The sequence below is a fragment of the Pteropus medius genome, unplaced genomic scaffold (genome assembly GCF_902729225.1).
Source record: "Pteropus medius unplaced genomic scaffold, Ma_sr-lr_union100, whole genome shotgun sequence".
Lineage (NCBI taxonomy): Eukaryota > Metazoa > Chordata > Mammalia > Chiroptera > Pteropodidae > Pteropus > Pteropus medius.
This window is the reverse complement of record NW_024356333.1, coordinates 2159379-2179281: the sequence shown is the minus strand read 5'-3', so window position 1 is coordinate 2179281 and position 19903 is coordinate 2159379. Positions and strand designations below refer to the sequence as shown.

Below are 19903 nucleotides of genomic sequence, written 5' to 3'. Positions count from 1 at the left end.
AAAGAGGAGCTGGGCCAGATCCCACACCTTAGAAACTAAGAGAAACCAAGGGAGTCAGAGCCACATGGTGTCATGGCACACAGGAACTTGTGGGAGCCACGAGGTACAGAAAAGACAGGGCACAAGAACAGGGAAGCAAAAAGCTGAGACACGAAGCACTCACGTGCTTGCACGGAGCAGCCTCAGTTCCTGCTCCTCTCCGCTGAAGGCTCAGCCGGCTTTGTGGCCCTCTCTGGTTGGTCCTGTACACCTCTCCTGATGGCTGCCTCTTGACACCTACAAGTCAGGCTCTCTGTGCTCAGCACCTCCACAGATTTCTCCTAACCAAACACCCCTGAGACAGAGGTATCATTCTCCCTATTTCACAGATAAGGAAACCAGAATTATGATGGTTAAATAATCTGTTGTTACCTCTGATGACACCAGGACTTCAATCCAGGTCTGACTCAGAGTCCATGCTCTATGGCTTTAAGCTGTACTGACCCACATGTCCTCATGGTAAGGCCCTGTGCCCTGCCCGTCCCATCCCCCTACAGCTAACTTGAGTTACCTTTAGCTTGTAAGAGCCCGACACGTCCCTAGTCAAAGAATGTCCCGTGTACAAACCCTGTGAGAAGTGACTGATTCCTCTGCAGAGTGAAGAGAACTGGGTCAAAGGTATCCAGCAAGCACACAGACAAAACACGTGACGATAACAGAGTTTCTTTTGGGGAAAGGCTGTTTTACTCATCGCTACTTGGGCAGCTGCTGAGGACGATTTTTGTCCAAGATGCTACGATATGGGGAAAAGGGATAAGGTGTCCTGACCTTCTTCAAGGGAAAATCTGAGCAGAAATTTGGGTTCTCCATCCCATTTGGAATGAACAGATAAAGGAAATCAGTCCTGTTTTGTTAACAAGGCTTCTGCAGACTGAGACAGAGAACATTTGTTACTTGCCAGTAAGCCACAGGGTCTGGTCCTGGTTGAGACAGGCGTGGACACTCAAATCCCTCAAAAATGTTCCAAAAAGAGCCCTGCAGAGTCGGGAATTCAGCAAGAATTAACGAGGGAAGTTGTACAAAGAACTGCTCTAGCTAGAGCCCAGCCACGGTGCTGCCAATATCGGATACCCAGCAGAAAGGATCAATCAGTCAGCGGCTTTCACCTTCTAGACAAGTGATCAACTTCCATTTATTTTCACATCTGTAACGGAACCAGGGGTTCATCTTATGGTAACAATGAAAACCTAGTAAGCGAAGAGCGAATTTGATTATAGTCAACATCTGGATCCACCCCGAGGAGACAGCGCCTATTTATGGGGTAGTACAGACTTCTTGGCCCAGAGAGCGGACTGATGAGACATTCCTGGGTTTTCCTCTTTCCTATCACTTCTGCTCAGGACAACCAGTCCTCAGGTACCTCCTCAGCTGCTGAGTTAAATGCATGGCTTGTCTCAGGGGCCCTTGATGGATCAAGTTTCTCCACACACTGAAACCTTTCTGTTGGACTATCTTTTCCACTGATCCACTTTACTTATCCACTCTCCAGTCTGCAGCTGGCCTGGAGTCCCACCCAGTAGAGGACTGGTGGAGGGAAAGGAGACCAGAGTGTACCACGGCTGAACTCCCTAGTCTGCACCAGGGCTGAAGATGAGGATAACACGTACTTCCGGCGTACTTCCGGCTTTCTCGCACGGCCCTGCCCATTCCCTTTCGTTCAGCTTTGTTGGTATCTGAACTGTGTTCACTTCTTGCCAAAGTTTGGGTCCCTGCTGGCTAGTTCCTTACAGAGAGACTGTGAGATCATATATATGCAGTATTTTAACCTACGCTTCTCTTTTATTAGCAAGCTGTGTCCTCAGTAAATCTATGAGCGAAGGAGAATTTTCCACGTTATCTAGTCCAACATACTGTAGGAATCCCTTCTCCAGCACACCCTGGAAAATGCTTAGATTTGTTCAGAAAAGGGGGTGCACCACCTAAAGGCAGTACTGATTCTTCTCCCATTTCATTAGAGAGATCAAGGTGCAAACCAGAGCTGAAGCTCAAACTCAAGCTCCGAGTGGGTCACCAGCGAAACTAGAACTCTCAGAACCACCTGATTTTCCCATAGTATGGGTCTAGATTCTAACTAGGAAGCTCTTAAGCCCAACAAGCCAGGGCTGTGTTCATCATTTGTCTTGATTTGTTCTATATCCTTGGGTTTCTTCACTGCCTTCAGACTGTAGGTTAGGACTGTTCTCCTTAAAACGCTTTTAGAGTCAGACCAGGTCTCACACACATTCCTTAGGTCTCCCACAATCCCTGGTATTGTGAATGTCACAGAGCAGATGTTTTATAAATATGACTAGCCAGACAAGCAGCATGTTCAGACAGAGCCTCCCCAGGAACAAAGCTAGCTGGGGTAAAGGCAGGGTAAATGCTGGGCTAGGTGATATGGAAAAAATGGGTCCTTCCTCGACTATTTCATCAAGAAAGTGTCCTGTCTAAATCCTCACAGACCTTATTTCCAGGCATCTTAGGAAGAGCCAGGGTAAACAAGAGAGTGCAGGTATAAACAGTTTTTCTGCCCAAGACTTAAGGCTTCTGCATTTTCTTTCTACCTCAGGCTCTAAGCAAGAGTAAAATAACAAATCAAATTGATTTCAGTCAAGTTTCAGCAAGAATGTCTCTGCTTTGATTTTGCTGTCTTATTTGGCTTTGCCTGGATAGAAGCCAGAGATAGAGAGGATTCTGGCAGAAGGAATGTATCAAAAGATTTTTTTAAAAAAAATTTAGAGGCCCACATTTTTCCTCTCACCAACCTCATTTTGGTGATGAAAATTTGAGATCTATAAAGGAAAAGAGATTTATGTCCAATTGCAAAGCCACTTAGGAATAGGACAAGGCTCAGACGCTCGCAGGTCACTGAATGACCCTGACAAAAGAGCACATTCTAGCCAAGCTCCCTAACAGGGAGACGGGCAGGAAGAGGCTGTCCTTGTCTGGGCGGTGCGCAGCTCTCAGTGACCTGTAAAGTCCCTCAATCAGTCCACCGCCAATGGGGGGACAGCCAGATGGTCAACAAACACTCTCTGATGGCTCAAGAAAGCTGTAATAACACTATCACCTCACTACTAAGGAAATGAAAGCCGAACGTCGTCCATGGGTGCTTTGTAAAACACCACGACGCTTCTGGAAAGTGCTGTGGTCTTTTCTGCTGTCAAGAATATCAGACACCAGAAATAAAAAAGCCATCTTCTTGGCTTGTAAATGATAAGGAAAAATTTGATGCAATGACTCTCAGAAACAAGATGCAGGCACAAATTTTAGACTGTTCTGCCATTTCTCTGGGACCTCCAGCTTTTAAAACTGGGGCTGAGCACACTGCTCTAACTTTTTAACCAGGATCTCAGAGGTGTGTAGCAGTTTTAGATGCCAATAAGAGGCTGAATGCTTCAATCAAGCTAAAGTTAAGAACTGTTCTTAAAACGCTTTTAGAGTCAGATTTCTCGCTCACCCAGTATTAAACCAAATGTATTTAGAAGAGTTAGTCTAGGAAACCTAGGAAGGCGTTTAGAGCTCTCCTCTCGGGAGAGGCAGTGCTTAGCACAGGCGCAGACCTAGGCTGGTGTGGGAGCTTGCGCGCTTCCTTGTCTTACCATCGGGGGGAAAGGCTGACGAAAGGCTCCCTGCCTCAGGACCAGCTTCGAGCTTTGGAGGCCCTTCCCGCACACCGGTCCCTACCCAGGGCTGTAATCATTCTCACTCATTACCATGAGGCTCAACCTTGCTTTCCTATCTCTCTGCAACTTCTGCTTAGGTCATATTTTTGAAAAGATGGGGATGCTGGGCTCCTTTCCAGGTCTTTCTGGATTTCAAAATGTGGTGTTCTTGTAATGCCGTGAAGTTCCAAAACTCAAGCATGTCTCCAGTCAAGTGCATGGGACCCCAAACTCATCGAAGTGCCAACAGTGATGACTGTGGGGGTGGAGGGGCTCGCGGGCCTTTCTCTTGCCCTGAGGTGGGCAGGGATAACCAGGAAAGGAGGTTCACAGAACTCCCCCTCCATTTCCCTCCCCATACCACTGACTGGCCTCTAGACCTTCGGTGTTAACGCCTAGGCCAGAGGTTTCGAGCCCTGTTAGGAGGGGCCCCGGGGGGTCAGGCGGCTGTCCAGATGGGTCACTCTCGCCCCCACAGCCTCCGCTGTGGCCTGAGCGCAGGTGGTCCTTGAGGGTCTGTTTGTAGCGGAAGCTCCGGCCGCAGTAGGCGCAGGGGTAGGGCCGCTCGCCCGTGTGGATGCGCTGGTGCTTCATGAGGTGGTGCTTGCGGATGAAGCTCTTGCCGCAGTGCGCGCAGCTGAAGGGCCGCTCGCCCGTGTGCAGCCGCCGGTGGTTCAGCAGGTGCTCCTTGCGCATAAAGCTCTTACTGCAGTCAGTGCACGGGTAAGGACGCTCGCCCGTGTGGATCATCTGATGGCGGATCAGGGCCGAGTGGCCATTGAAGTCAATGCCGCACTGGGGGCAGGAGAAAGGCCTCTCCTGCGCATGCCCGCGCTGGTGGAGCAGGAGGCTGATTTTCAGGCTGAAGCTCCGGCCACACTGCGCGCAGCGGAAAGGCCTCTCGCTGGCGTGAGCGCGCCGGTGGCTAGTGAGGCGGGCCTGGTCGGCAAAGCGCTTGGGACAATCAGGACAGGGGAAAGGGCGCTCGGTGCTGTTATGGACCCGGAGGTGGTAGGTGAGTCTCGACGGGTGCGTGAAAGTTCTGGCGCAGTGCGGGCAGGTCGGGGGTGTCTCAGCGGTGTGGGCCTGGGAGTTGCTGCCAAGCTCGGCCGGCGGGGCAAAGTGCTTGGGGCACTGGGCGCAGGATACGGGGTGCTCACCAGTGTGGCCGCACTGGTGGGTCAGCAACATGTCTTGGCTGAGGCTCTTGCCACAATGGTGGCATGAGAACACCTGCTCTCCCGCTGGAGGCGGCAGGGGGTAGCTACCCAACTGAGTAAAAGTCACTTGTCCCTCAGAGGCTTCTGCCAGGTCAGTGGCTGGACGTCCAAAAGGTGTCATGGGTGCAGACTGCTGGCTTTTGAAAGCCACATCTGAAAAAGTATCCTTTGTTACTGCTGGTGGTGGAGAAGAGAAGGTGACCGGAACCTCGGGGCACAAGGAGGCTCTGGCAAGGCCTTCGGCTTTGATGACAAGCTCTTCATCTGAAAGAAAGGACTCAGAGTCACCCCTGTCAACAACTGCCTCATGATGCCTCTCCTGTTCCTCCCCAGCTCTCACTGCCCTGAGCTCTTACTTGGCTCAGATAAGAAAGGCAGGCGAGGGCTGAGATCATCGTCAAAGCCTCTGTCCTCCCTCCCGCAGATCAGCAGAGAATTTACTACCAGCCCCTTCAATGTTCCCCGTTTGGAAAGGAACAACCTTGGCCATCAAACTTCCCAGCACTTTCCTACCGTCTGCCTCTGCATACACTTTGAAAGAGTCTCTGTTGCCTATTGTGACAAGGACTAAAAGCATGTATTTATCTACTATTCCTTTTTATTCTGTCAGATAAATCCTGTGCAATTGTTGGCTGTCTCTACTTACCCTGAAAATAAAATACACATTTCCACTTCGCATCTTTGCTCATTCTATCCTCCCATTTGTAGAATGCATCCCCTGTCTTCCCAAATTAGAGCCAGCCATATCACAGCAATCTTCTCAGGTCCGATTCTGGCTTCACATCCTTCTTTAGGCCTTATCTAAAAACCTAAATACCTAAACTAAAACTGATCTGTGTTCTCCAAGCCTCTCATTTCTTATAGTCATCCGTAGCACTCACCCTCAACACTCAACAACAGGCAGGCCTAGTATTGCTATGTGTCCCCAATATAATGTCTTGAAGAACAGAAACTGTCTATTTTTATTTCCTAGAGTCTAAAAAAAAAATAGGCATAGAAGATATTTAAAAACAGGTTGCATTAATTTTATAAACAACTGGGTCCCTTCTGACCTTGAGATTCTCTTCTATAATTCAGATGGCAAAATATAGATGGCACTGAATATCTCACAAGGAAGACATCTCTTTCTCTTCCCATCATTGTCTTTCTTGAGAGCTCCCGTCGAGCCTCCCCAATAACATTTTTGTCTCCGCTGCTTGTCTCCTCCCCGCCCCCTCTTTGTTCTGTCCTTTCTACATGATCTTTAGATGTTCTTTTGTCTTTCCCCATCCTCATACTTGTGGGCCATCTGTATGCACTTATTCTTCTTCCTCTGACAATTCTAATTTTTCTTTACACTTAAGAGTGTGTTCTCTCACTTAAAATTGATCTTAGTTTGATTTTGGTTTCCTCTCTCACTTACTCGAGAATGTCTTTTTTTTCCTTTTCCCATTCTTCTCCCACGTCCTTGCCTCATCCCCATCTTGCCTGCTCTCCTCCCTCAGTCCCCGCACAAGCTGGACCTGGGCACGAAAGTCTCTTTGATTCATTACTCACCGGCATAGGTACCTTTGTATATGTCACTCTCCTTGGACTCCTGTGGGGCCCCAACCTGGGGCTCTTCCTCTTGTTTAATCCAAGACAGGATATCTGATGTTGAAATGCCAGGCTCTGTTTATGGAGGGAAAAAAGAACGGCCTTCAGGGACTTGAATCAGAAAGTGAAAAGAATCATGTTGGTTTATTGAACACTACATTTTGTCCCAATGTTTATCTCTAACCATAACAAAACTGAATCAACGTTTAAAAAAAAAAAAAAAAGCATATAACATCTAGAGAACCAGTTCAAAATTAAACCAAATTTATATATTTTTAGATGATATACTCAGCTTGATTCACAACAAATTTTCAAAACAGATTTCAAAACAGATCACAATTTTTATTTTGGAGATGACACCCTGAAATAATCTAGAATCGACAGTCCCTTTAATTTCATTAGCGTACTTACTTTCAAAATGTTCTCACTTTTTGTCTCACAAATTTTTAAATAAATAATGAAGCGGGGAATATTTTCTCCATTTAAGTAGAGAGGGACCACGGGGGTTAAATAAATTGACAATAAAGAAGTATTTACGGCGAAATGCCATATTATCAAAAGTTGCTTTAAAATACAGCAGGAGAAAAGCAAAGAAACAAGACTGACCAAACATTTTTTTCTTAAATGTTAATTAAAAAACAAATACATTTCTAGAATTACAAAGTTTAAACACAGACTTGACTCCTCAGAAACATACTTTTCAAGTTCCCAATTGTAGGCTCTAAGAGATCATGTTACTTTTGCTTATTAAATGATAAAAGTCATTGTTCCCTGAACGTTGGGATGGGGAGAACAGTATTTGCAAGTCCCTCAGATCCTGAGGAGTCTTTTAGAAAGAAAAAAACAGCCTCCGAAGGCTTTGCACATAACATCCCTCATGTGATCAGTGCAGAAACAGCTGTGCTTGCTATTCTAGCCGAGGCCTATATAACCTTTTTTGGCCTAAGAGGACAAGCTGGCAAGCTGACAAAGTCCAGAGAGTAAATTCAAGCTCTCTATATTATTTCTCAGAAAAGCTTTGTAGGCAGGTTATGGCTTTATTGCTAGCAAGTGAAAACTTGCTGGTTTACGTAATGCCTTTTAAGTTAGTTAGAGACCACTGTAGTCTAAAAGTGTACCCAAAGCAGAAATAAGAGGGTGGGTAAGACGCAGGCCCCAAAGACTGTCAGCTGATGCAGAGAACAGGGAAAATACAGGTTTTAGCACATGCGGCAGGTTGCCTTCCCAACTTCCTACTTTGAGCTGCAAGGCTGAAATGTATTAAACACATTCCAACCTTATCTTTTTTTTTTCTTCCAGATTTTACATACACATATATCAAGAAGCAGGAGGGGAGATGCTAGGTATAAGGAAGAGGATCTTTTAACAGTCATCCAGAGAATGAACTTCTATTCATCGAAAATTAGACTTTTTAAATGTTCAATTGTTTCTCTGCCTCAGTTTCTGAATAATGAGTTAGTGGTCTAGAAACCTCCAAAAATGTGATTCAAGTAGTTTTGACTTTTTTTTTTTTTTGGTTTATCATTAGAAACTCGTAGAATGTTATACATTTGCTAAGTTTCAGTCCATTGCAGTCACTCTTTTTAATGCTCACATTGTCTCTTCTTTGGCCAGTGGGAAGCCCTCAGATCAGCTTTGTATCATTTCACATTATCGAACATCTAGTTTCTTCATTTCTGATATGACAGACTATCCCAGGTCCATCCTGGACATTTCCTCCTCCAAGCATACAATTAATGATCTGAGAAATGAAATTTAGAGACCACAATCTGGATGGTAAGGACGCTAACTGTTAACAGGCTGTCATTGCTTCTAGATCTTTTCAACGAATGAAGCTATAAACAAAAAGTATTGCGAGTTTATATTCGTATTTAAGATAACAGAGTTTTCATTAAATTACTTGATTTTATACTTAAATCTTTTCTCTCTTACCCTGAAAATTTGATTTCTAATGACATTAACATAATCTTTGCTTTTCTGAATATATGTTTCAAAATACCAATATTATTAACAAAACTATGAACTCAATTAAAAATTTTTTGGTTCTTTTGGTCTTTGGGGTATATCCTTCTAGGGATATATAGTTAAAATACTATGATTTAAAGTCATTTGAAAGAAATCTATGTATTTGTCACCAACATGATAGTTATTTCAGCATGTTTGATTTAAAAAATTTTTTAATTATATAAAATATTTACAAGATTCCAAAATCAAAACTATAAAATACAGTACATTCGGAGAGGTCCAGCTTCCATTTCTAGTCTCTCTCTCTCCCTGAATAGGTAGCCGTTCTCACTGGGTTTTTTTAATCTTCCATTGTTTCTTTGTGAAAATATAAGCAAGTATGTATACATCTTAATATTTTCCCTCTTTATGTGGCATACTACACAAGTACTCTGATTTTCTACATTTGTACTCTGATTTTCTACTGGACAGTGTATTCTGGATATCTGTCCAGAGCAGAGATCTTTCTCACACCCTTTCCCAGCTGTGCCCTGTAGCTGCACCACGGTTTATTCGAGGGTCCCCTACTGATGGGCACTTGGATTCTTTCCAGTCTTTTGTTACAGTATTAGTCAGCAGCCACCCATAAAAGCTATGGAGGGCTAAAAGCAAAACAAAATAAAACAAAAAACAAGCTAGTTCTCCAGAAATGTAAGTGGCTGTTGCTATTACTGGCTTACTAGCTAAGTATGTTTTTACTAAACTTGGGAAACCCCAGGAAGCTAACCATTCCTTCTGAATAATGATGCTAAAAGTTCCTCTGGTCACTTAACTAACTAGATCAGTACAATTAAATAAATATTTTATTAATTAATTGGGTCTTAGCACTACAGTCACAGACTGCACAGAATGTGGTTATATCTACCAGGGTTTGGTGGGAGGGTGTAACCTGAGGACCTAGGAAGTAAAATAAAAGGAGCCCGAGAGCTTCAATTCTAAGATGGCCTGATACAAACAGATACCTGTGCGGTGACAGTATAGCAGCTGCTGGCCAGGTCACCACAGTGGCACTCAAAGCACATTCCTCACAGGCCCGAGGAATCCCAACAGTGGATACTTAAAGAAACACGTAATAAAAGTAAAATCATTGGTTCATGTAAGCAGTAGGCTTTGGAGAAAGCCAGAGAACAGAGAAAAACTGAATACTGATCAGGTAAGAGGAAGTCAATAAATGTTGAAGTTTTATATTTAGGAGGTGGTTAATAGGCTGATCACAAGGAAATATAAAATTGTAATATTTACACTGGCTGAAAATGATTTTAACTAGAAGGAACTCTAATTTGTGTGTGTGTGTGTGTGTGTGTGTGTGTATGTTTGTGTGTTTCAAATACGTAAGGGCCTGTGCTGTCTGAAAAGGAGCTGGAACCTTTTCAGGGTTCTGGGTATCCAGAGGTGCTATAAACTGAGTTGAAAGTGGTGCTGAGATCTGACTTCTTAAGCAGACAATAAAAAATACTTGACATAAAAAACTACCATTGGTAAAAATATAAAAGCTTTTTTTAAAACTTTCTGTTAAACAGGTGTGGGACTGTAATATAGCCAGGTGAATGTGTTGAGTATTTCTGCAATAGTTTAAAACTTCTAAGTTTTATCATTTCTAGGATGATTCTTGTTCTCAAATAAGATAAATGAAAATAAAAGGGTTATCATATTGGGATGTGCCTTAATCACTGATTTATTTAGGAAAAGATGACCTTGCTGAGCCATAGGGAACAGGGATAAACATGGAATAATGGCGATGCATCTGAAGTGAAAATGATCAAAGAAGTCTCCCCAGGACTATAAGATTTAGAAATGAATTTATTTTACTTTTGGGTCATTCTAGAATCTTGGCTTGAGTCTATGGCTTCCAAACTAGAAGAAGGGCTAAATAATGGACTTTCAGTAATTATTCCACCTGAATATCTTGGGTAAAATTTTTCTCCAAAGAATTCTAAAAATCTGGAGTTCAATATTAAAACTATTAATGACCAAATAATGGACACATACACACGGCTGGTCTGCAGTTTCGTGCTAGTAAGAGAGTTAAAGAAGAATTTCAGAAAATCTCAGGATTATACTTTTCTTTATTCTCCCCTTCACAACTATTCTCTAATAATTGTATGCGACTTCATCTGGGATACTAAGCATCAGTGACTATTCCATACAAGGATATGATAATTTCTCTTTTATTACATTCAATTGGTGATGGAGAGTATAAAATTAATTCCGAGAAAAATTCTGGAATTAAATAAAAAGGAGAGGGTGCCAAATGGTACCATTACCTACTCTAAATCTATTCTATCTATACATTTTTATTTGATTATAACACAGTTCTTCCCAAAGATCTAAAATAGAATACGATAATAAATTATGGGTTTTATTTTATAAGGAAAATGAATAAAATCCAAATATATTTTAGAAAATTAAGTATGTCAATATTCTAATATAAATCACTTGGTCTAACAACAAATTACATGGTATATGAAAATTAAGATGATGTTAAAGAGAGAAGCTGCTTGATCAAAAATAAAAAACATTTAGTTTTCTTCTATTAGAACAAGATAAAAAAATGATTTAAATGGTTACAGTTAAGTGGAGAGTATCTATCAAAAAGATATTTTATTAGTTCTGTAACTAAAGTGGCCTAGAGTTAGCATCCTCCACCCAGTATGCCTGTGAAACAATCTGTTACCTGCCTCAGTGACCAGTCTGATACTCTTCTCCACTGAAAGGAACCAGGACTTAATGTGTTAGAAGGAAAATCTAAACTCGGTCTGTGTTAACACAGCAGGCCTGAGACTGCCTATCCTTACAAAGGCTGCTTGCAAGGTTGGCCCTTGGCTGGAAACAGTTCCCTGCACTGATATAAAATTTTCCCTAAATGTCAAGAGTGCCTCTGGGGGCCTAAACTACTGGTAGTGTGGTGTCTGTTCAATATCTGCTTTCCTTCTGGGAGTCTGAAGTTTAAGGACTTCTTCGGCAGAGGGCGACTACGTGACCAGCTCCCAGGAAAACCTTGGCCACTGAGTCTCTACTGAACTTCTCTGGGAGCCAACACTCTGCATGTGTTGTCACAACTCCTTGCTGCAGGAATTAACGTATCTTGAGAGACTAGCGCAAGAACACTCTGGAAGCCTTGCCTGGTTTCCCTCAGACTTTGCCCTGTGAGCCTTTTATCTTCGCTGATTTTGCTTTGTATCCTTTTGCTGCAATAAATCTCAGCCCTGAGCATGACTACATGCTGAGTCCTGTGTGTCTCCTTCTAGCAAATTACTGAACCCAGAGGTGGTCTTGGGGACCCCCAACACAACCTGGAACACTTATTTTTAAAGAAAGTAAGTACTGAGATAGTGCTGGGAGGACACAGGAAACAATTTAAAGTCCTCTTACCTGCCAAGTTGACAGTTTAAGCAACACAAAGGAAATAATTGAATGAAAAGTCTTGAATATATAGTTAAACATAAAAGGGGGAAAAAATAAATGGTCCTAAAGATAGACACATTTGAGGGTTTTTAAAAAATGCTATATATTGATCAGTCCCAGTCGAATGATTCTCATCCTTAGTTCTGCTAAATATCTAGGTTGCTAATCGCCAATGAAAGCTAAAACAGTAAAGAATCAAACCACAGTACTAAGTAAATTCAATTCTTACACTGTTTAAGTAAAAATGTATTAACATATATAGGTTGATTACCCACAAATAGAATCTTAAAAACCAAGATAAAAGTAAATTGACAAGATGGCAGCTATATGAAACTTTCATATATTATTTACGAAACTAAATAACTTATCTCTTTTCCATTTGTCCCCTAAAATAAAATGACACACTGATTTATTCTTGCTGATGGTTATATCATGTAATAATAGACCAAGGAGTTATTTCCAATAGTGAATCTTTCTGTAATCAACACACTCATCTTTATTTGTAATGATTTTAGATTCATTACATATATCCATGACAAAGATATTAATCAAATTCAACTTATAACATTGCCTAAAATCACCCACACGTTCTTTAAAAAATAATAATGTGTAGCAGTTATAAGCATACTTTAGAATGTTCAGTTAAAATTTGAGCATTTCATTGTGTGCAAAATTTACCTCAAAAGAAAAGAAATAAACAAATATTGAACTTTAGGTCAATGATATTCATGCTTAACTATTTAGGGGGAAATGTACTGATGACTGTACTGATGACTGTACTGATTTTGGGATGGATGGATTAATGGATGAATAGGGGGATGTGGAGGTGGATATATATGTGACAAGGAAGCAGAGTAAAATGTTAGTGGTAGAATCTAGGTGATAGGTATCTAGCTGTTCAGTGTAAAATTACTAAGACTTTTCTGATTGTTTGAAAATTTTTGTAATAAAACGTTAGAAAAAAATAACAGTATATGGGACGGGGGTGGGGTTGTAAGAGAAGTTCAGCTAGCAGAGATGTCTAGAGGATGAACTTTCTGTGAGCTTTCTATCCACCAAAGAACAAAAATGTAATGAGATTTTTCTGATAGCAGAGGTAGGACTTGAGAGAAACTCTTCAACTGGACTTTGCTAGCAATTTCCCACACACTATCAAGCAACTGCCAGCCAAAAATATTAGAGAGGGCTAATTAATGACAGCTGGCTCCCATACGAGGCAAAGTCTACTTTGGGGTCTGCTGGTTAAGTGCATCGCTGAGGGGCCAGGCTGACCCCCTGCCCCTCCAGCACTTCTAAACGACCAGGCACACATTCCCCAGAAGTCACTTCCCTCCAGACAGGTACCACTGCTTCCTCGGCCATCTAAAGACATGCTTATTTTACTAAATAATTAGGTCTCAGAACCTTTGTCATGGAATGCAATTAACAGCCCTCAGAAGTCTGGTACTGATGGGTGAAGGCACGGGTCAAGGTGGTCTCTCAGCTCTCTCCTATGTAAATGCCTGAGATCCAGTCACGGTCTAGTTGCTTTAGCACCATGCAGCTCTGGAAGCCCCTAGCCCTGCTTACTGAGTTCTGAGCCATCATCTGTGACCTGAAAGGGAAACAAGGAGTGGATAATCTCTTCTCCCACTCACCTTCACTGGGGTCGGTAGGAATCTCACTTTCCTGTGGCCCTGTCTGGTCTTCTGTATTATGTTCTCCTTCTGGCTGAATCTGAGATAAGACATCAGGTTGATTCATGGCATAATCTAGAAGAGGAAGAAGGGAAATGACAAAGAGATAAATGAGTGACAACTAATTGCCGTTAAGGCTGAGCTAAAGGTTTTGAGGTCCACGGTCCAAGGGAATTTCTTTTAGATTTTAGATCACTTCTCCCCATTCACCTCCAACTATGGATGAAATCTCGTGGGAAAGCAGGTAAGAGGAGAGTAGTGTGTGGGGAAGGCGTTTGTGCTACTTTAGCACGGCCCTGCTACGTTCACTGAGTAAGAGGACAGTGTGCCTCAACGGGAGAGATCGAGGCCCTTTCAAAGTGAAGGATACCCATGGAAACCACTGCAGCTGGCACACCCATAACCCTGAACTTCATTCTCTGTCCTACGATTGGTACAAGGAGAGATTATGTTTCCTATTTAGCAAGGTGAACCGGAAATCTTTGGCTAGGAATCAGAGTCTGAAGTGTGTGAGGACAAAGTGAAAATGAGGACCACTGGAGGAAAAGGGACTGTTCTGAGCCCTCTTAGAGCAACTGTCACCTCATTCAAAAGGTGCCAACTTAGCCTCACCCATGGAGATGAGAGACTCGTAGTTGCCCTTCATGATATTCTTGTAAAGTTCCTTTTGCCATTCTTCTAATTTTTCCCACTCTGGAGTGGAAAAGTAGATGGAGATGTCATCAAATGTCACAGGCACCTGAAATTACAATCACTGGGGTTAGTCCCTCCCAATGCAATTCAATCATTCAATAACTCTTTACTAAGTGCCTACTAGTTATAAAAGATGCTGAAAGGATACAGGGAAACAAGACACAGATCCAACTTCCAGGAGTTGATGATGTTTTCAAGGAGAAAGGTGGTAAGCTTTAGAGCTATAAATCTGGGAGAAGATTACTTATAATTTGGGGAACATTACTTATAAGCAATCATTCAGAGATAGGTACAAATGTGAAGCAGTATTGAATTCACATAAGATAACATATTCTAAATATCTGCTAAGTACAAGGCTTATTCTAAGCACCTGGACTATAAAAATAAAGTTTCTACCTAAAAGGGGCATATGACTATATTCAAATTAGTGACATGGACAAAAATTTTAGAAATAGAACTATACTGGGGCTGAAGTGAGTCTAGAAGAGATGGGACTTTGGCTAGTCCTAAAGGACAAGTAGGTTATAAACAGGCCTAATGGGAACAGGAAAAACATTTAAGCATGGAAAAATGGAGACTGCTTTCGGAGGACAACTATGAATACTGCTTCACTGGTTTCGCGTAGGGAAATGTCATATACGGAAGAGAATCCCTCCACCTTCCAGAATAGTTTCGTCTAAAGCTAGGTATCCATCACTAGGCAAAAACTGGAAGGTTCATCTGTAAAAAAAATTCAAGAGTTGCCTGGGGAATTTAAAGTTCCCAGTATGGACCCTGTCGCCTCGTGTAAAGCTTTCCTCCTGCTGGTGTTTAGCTGTTCTTCGTCATACGGCTTGCTCTTCCTCCTCCCGCCTGACAGCTTTCTACAGTTTTAATCTTAAATGTGAGCTAACTACTAAGTATAAGTCAAACCATTTAGTGTAAGATGAACAAACCTTATAAGTGATCCTAAAGGGAAAAATAATAAACTAAAAATTAAACGAACCTCTAATACACATTCCCAGAGAAATTTGAATAGGTATTGTAACCATTTTTTAAAAATCCAGGCTGCTTTTTAAAAAGGAGCAGAAAATAAATATTCTTGAAAATTAAATATATAATTGTTAAAATAAAAATTAGAAAGGCTGGAAGGAAAAGTCACAGAGCTCCAGTTAAAAAGATAAAAAGTAGGAAAGAAAAGTTGAGAAAGACAGTAATCTATCTGTCAAACCATAGTTCCAGAAAGAGAACAAAAAATAATGGAAAGGGGGACAAAAATATTATAAAAATAGAAATGGAAAGGGGGACAAAATATAATAAAAATAGATTCACAGGAGAAAATTTCCCAGAGCCAAAAAGATCCCAGTCTTTTGACTGAAAAGCCACATCAAGAGCTCAACACAAATTTAAAGACCTACACCTAGACATGTACGTCTTCAATAAAGTTTAGAAAAAAACTAGAAATAGAAGATAAAAGCTTCCAGAGAGAGAAAAATAGGTTTCTTACAAACAAATAATTGATTTGGCAATAAACTTTTCATTGATGCCATTAGATGTTGTGAGACAAAGGACCAGTGCCTTTAAAATTCTGAGAGAAATGGATTATTCAGCCTTAAAAAGGAAGGAAAATCTGACATGAACAAACCTGGAGATGGTATGTTAGTGAAATACATCATTCGCAAAAGGACAAATATTGTATAATTTCACTTATATAACACCTGTCAAATTCACAGAGACAAAGTAGAATGGTGGCTGCCAGGGGCTGGGGGAAGGGGAGTGGGGAGTTTGTTTAAGGGGGACAGTTTCGGTTTGAGTGGTGGTGGTGGTTGCACAGCAATGTGAAGGTACTTAATACCACTGAACTGTGCACTTAAGCATAGTTAAAGTGGCACATTCTATGTATATTTTACCACAATTTTAAAAATTAAAATTAAGAAAAAAATTCCGAGGGAAACTTATTTTGAACTTGAAATTCAAAAGTAAGGGCAGAATAAGAGTATTTTCAACAAAGCAAGGACACAAAAGTTTATTTTCTATATTATCAATCTAGCAAATCTTCAAAATATTCTAATTTCACTAAGAAATCTTTAAATCACGACATGATTTAATGTATGATTTTGTTAGCCATTTATCCAGGTAAGACAATAAGTAACTTTAATTTACCTTTCCTGCTATTCTTATGGTAAAGAGTAAGTTTAAATTATCCCAGAGAACTTCTGGAGGGGCTCCAGACACAAACGATCACATTGTGGGGAAGGCCCTCTTCCGTACTGACTCTGACAGCCCCCAGCCACCTCCTCCTTGAGTCAGTTGTCATTCTCCCCATTTTTTCTCTCCCCACTCTCTCCCTTTGACCTGCTCCATTCAGTCTTCCGTTCCCAGCACTGCACTGAAATGAGTCTTGTTAAGGTCACGAGCGAGGTCTATGTCGTCCTATCATAGTCACCATCCTCACCTTCTAGACTCCCCAGTAACATACTCAACCCAAATGATAACTCCTACTAGAAACGCCTTTTCTCCCTGTCCCTGTTGCCCCCACATACTTTCCTGTTTTCTTCCTTTTCCCACCTCCTGACCATTCCTTGGAGCTTGGTCCCTGGACCCTTTCTCTGGCTTCTCCACTTTACCTCCCACGGTAACCATTTCCAGTCTCATGACTTACAATACAATCTATACAGCCACGATTCACAAATATTTCTCACCTTCGAGCTTCAGAGGCCACTTAACATCTCTCGTACATTTTAGAATCATCTATGGCTTTAAGGATTACTAATGTTTAGGCCCCATCCTGGACCAGAATCTGTAGGTATGATGTCCATCAAAATTAAAAGCTCACCTGTGATTCCTACATACAGCCAGGGCTGAAAAACGCTGCCCTAAATGACCTGACCCCTACCCACCCCTCCAGCGTGCTCCTGTTTACTCACTGCACACCCGCTAACTGGCCTTCTTCCTCTTCCTTGGTGCTCCCAGTTTGTGCCTTCGAAACTTTGCATGAGGTATTCTTTCTACTAGAAAGCTTTTCTGCAGATCTCACAGTTGGGTCCTCCCTGTCATTCAGTCTCAGCCTAAATACCAGCTCCTTTATGAGCCCTTCTCTGACATCCTATCTAAAATAAATCGCCAGATAGCACTTTCATTTTTATCAAAGCACTTAAATGAATTCATTTCCTTGTTTGTCTATATCATCTTTCTTTTTCCACTAAAGTTTAAGCCCCAAAGGAGCTTATGTGAATTGTTCACTGTTGTGCCTTTAGGATGCAGATATCAAGCAAAACAGTTAGTGTTCAAGAAATATTTGTTGAATGAAGGAATAAATGGGTATGCTTGGGAACTAGCTGCCTCAAGACTGTTTTCCATAGCTTAAAAATGAAGTTTATTTCTTTTGTTATATGGGCTAGTCCCTCCGGAAAGGCTGGGCCCTAGCATTGCAGCACACTTCTATAAAGGATGCTGAAGGACAGGGTCCATGTCAGTCCTACACTTACAGATCGCCCCTATTAACCATTTACTCTATATCGTTCCCCTGTCCTCCCTCTAACCTTTTCATCAGAATTGCCAACAAATTCCAATTGACTGGTTTAAATGATATTTAATTTAGTTTCCGCACCGAGATGGTGGCAGACAGGTTAACAAAGAAAACAGTGCCTTGCGGGTAATGAGTAGGAGAAAGCAAGAGGAAAAAATCCATCTGCCAGATCGCCAACTTTGTGCTGGAGAGCTTCCTAACCTGAAATCTGACACTTCGAATGATCTCTGAATTGAACATGGAATGCTTCCCAAATAGATAAACACAAGATGACTTTGTGGTCCTTCGGCCTAACTGACTGACCAAGACTACCCCTTACATCTAGAACTGAAGGACTACCTTTGGGATATCTCCTTTAATGCCCGGGGGCAGCCGCAGGATCCAGAAGTTCCTGTTCCTCAGCAGGTTCTCCAAGTTCTCCAGCCGCCTCTGCAGCAGCCCGTACTCCTGCAGCAGTGTCCCCAGCACGCCCCACTTGCCATCTAGCTGGTGCCCAAGATCTGCCACTGTCTTTTCACAGCTGGCCAGCTTCTTCTCTGCTGTCCCTGCCCGTCCTTCTAGGTGCAGGAGTCGTCGGCTGTGGACTTCCACCTTCCTCTCTATAGCCTGCACGGCTGCCACCACTGTCCACAAGGAGATGGCTGCAGTCTGTAGGTGTGCCTCGTTTGTTGCTGGGGGCGTGGGAAGAGGTAGGGGCTGCAGGGATGTAAGGCATTCAGAGTCCCACTCAGAAGTCTGTGTGCAGTGGAGAGACAAGACATTGAGTGTTAGGAGCCCTAATCCAAACTCAGATCACATGAGGACTGCTTAACTGGCCAGCTGAGATTAACTAAATATAGTTTTCATACTGTCTGGATAAGCCTCATCTTTATGGAGCTCATCAGCATCAAAAGCCAAGAGAACTGCTTTGGTGGGTCAGGGATGGATTAAGTAAGACAGTGAGTGAGTGAAACTGGATCAAGAGCCAGCCTGGCATATTCCCTGGGATGCAAGGCCCTAGAGGCCAGTCATCCACAGACTCAAGCTGCTGCTGCATCTTCCATCTGTGGGAAAGGCCTACGTGCCCCAGCATCTTCTCAGGTTTCACTGAGCTCAGTGCCCTCTGAAAAACCCCTTATTAAGTTCTGGCCCTGTCCACCAGCCTGCTTACAAACCACAACCATACCAATTCAGTAATAGCTGAGGAAGCTTTGAAGGTTGAGTCTGGAGAAAGCATGATGGCTATTTTCAAATATTTGAGGGTTATAAAACAGGAGGCAGAACAGACTTGTTTAATCTTATACTATGTTACTCCAGAAGGCAGAACTAGAATCAACATGGAATTTTCGGGCTGGTAAACTTTGGCCTATATAAGTAGCATTTGAACTAGAGCTTCCAAGGAAACAACAGGCTGCCCCATCACTGAAGGTACATTGAAACGGTGTATAAAGAAATTGCTACAACAAATAGGAGGCTGGACAAGCATGACCTCTGTGGATTTTGTAACTGGCTCTCTGATACAGCCTCCCACCTCTCCAGCTCACCCACTCCTATGCTCATTTCACCTGTTCTGCAATCCTACTAAACCCTTGAGCATTCCATTTGCTCCTGGTTTATCACCCTGCTCCAGGCTTTGCTTTCTTCCTCCGCAGATCACTTCTAACACCTTTAACTCTTTCACTCATCCCTGTCTTTCTGCTCAACTAAGTTCCAGGTTTGAATCAGTCTAATTGTTCCCATTCTGTTTCTGTAAGCGGGCTGGTAAGTCTCATAATTGGGTAAACTGGTGTCACCACACACCAATAGTCTCTAAGCTTAGCGGGGACTCGACACTGCCTGATGCCCCCATGCTTCTTTTCCTATTCCATATAGTGGCCGCTACAAACTCCCAGCCTTCCCCTTAAACTTTTCTTATGATGCTTCTCAAATGAATAATTTGCATAAGAATCATCCGGTAATCTTGTTAAAATGCAGGCTTCTACTCAGCAGGTATGGGAGGAAAATTGAGATACTGTATTTTTAACAAGCTCCTGGGGGATGCTGATGCTGTTGGCACAGGGAGCACACATTGAGAAGGAAGACCCTTGGTCACTGCAGGCCCCTTCACTCGCAGATGACACGAAGAAAATTAAATCAATTAGACCAAAACTCCCTCACCTT

At 42.4% G+C, this 19903-nt stretch overlaps 1 protein-coding gene and 1 long non-coding RNA gene across 6 annotated transcripts in view; one reads left to right on the top strand and one right to left on the bottom strand.

Annotated features, from left to right (window-relative positions):
* Window positions 1–700: 700 nt before the first annotated feature.
* Window positions 701–19903, bottom strand: part of ZNF398 (zinc finger protein 398) — a 41888-nt gene continuing 22685 nt past the window's right edge. For 4 of the 5 annotated variants that reach the window (XM_039861347.1, XM_039861350.1, XM_039861348.1 and 1 more), the window contains 5 exons: window positions 18104–18499; window positions 14176–14302; window positions 13525–13638; window positions 6440–6553; window positions 701–5167 (listed from right to left, as the gene is read on the bottom strand). In XM_039861347.1, coding sequence (XP_039717281.1) covers window positions 4011–5167; window positions 6440–6553; window positions 13525–13638; window positions 14176–14302; window positions 18104–18499 — 1908 coding nt within the window. In that variant the 3' untranslated portion in view covers window positions 701–4010. The remainder of the gene's footprint in view (window positions 5168–6439; window positions 6554–13524; window positions 13639–14175; window positions 14303–18103; window positions 18500–19903) is intronic. The other variant, XM_039861352.1, reaches the window with a different exon arrangement.
* On the top strand, window positions 9363–11699 carry LOC120601542 (uncharacterized). Its single transcript, XR_005652474.1, has 2 exons — window positions 9363–9635; window positions 11448–11699. It is a non-coding gene; the product is annotated as an uncharacterized LOC120601542 (long non-coding RNA).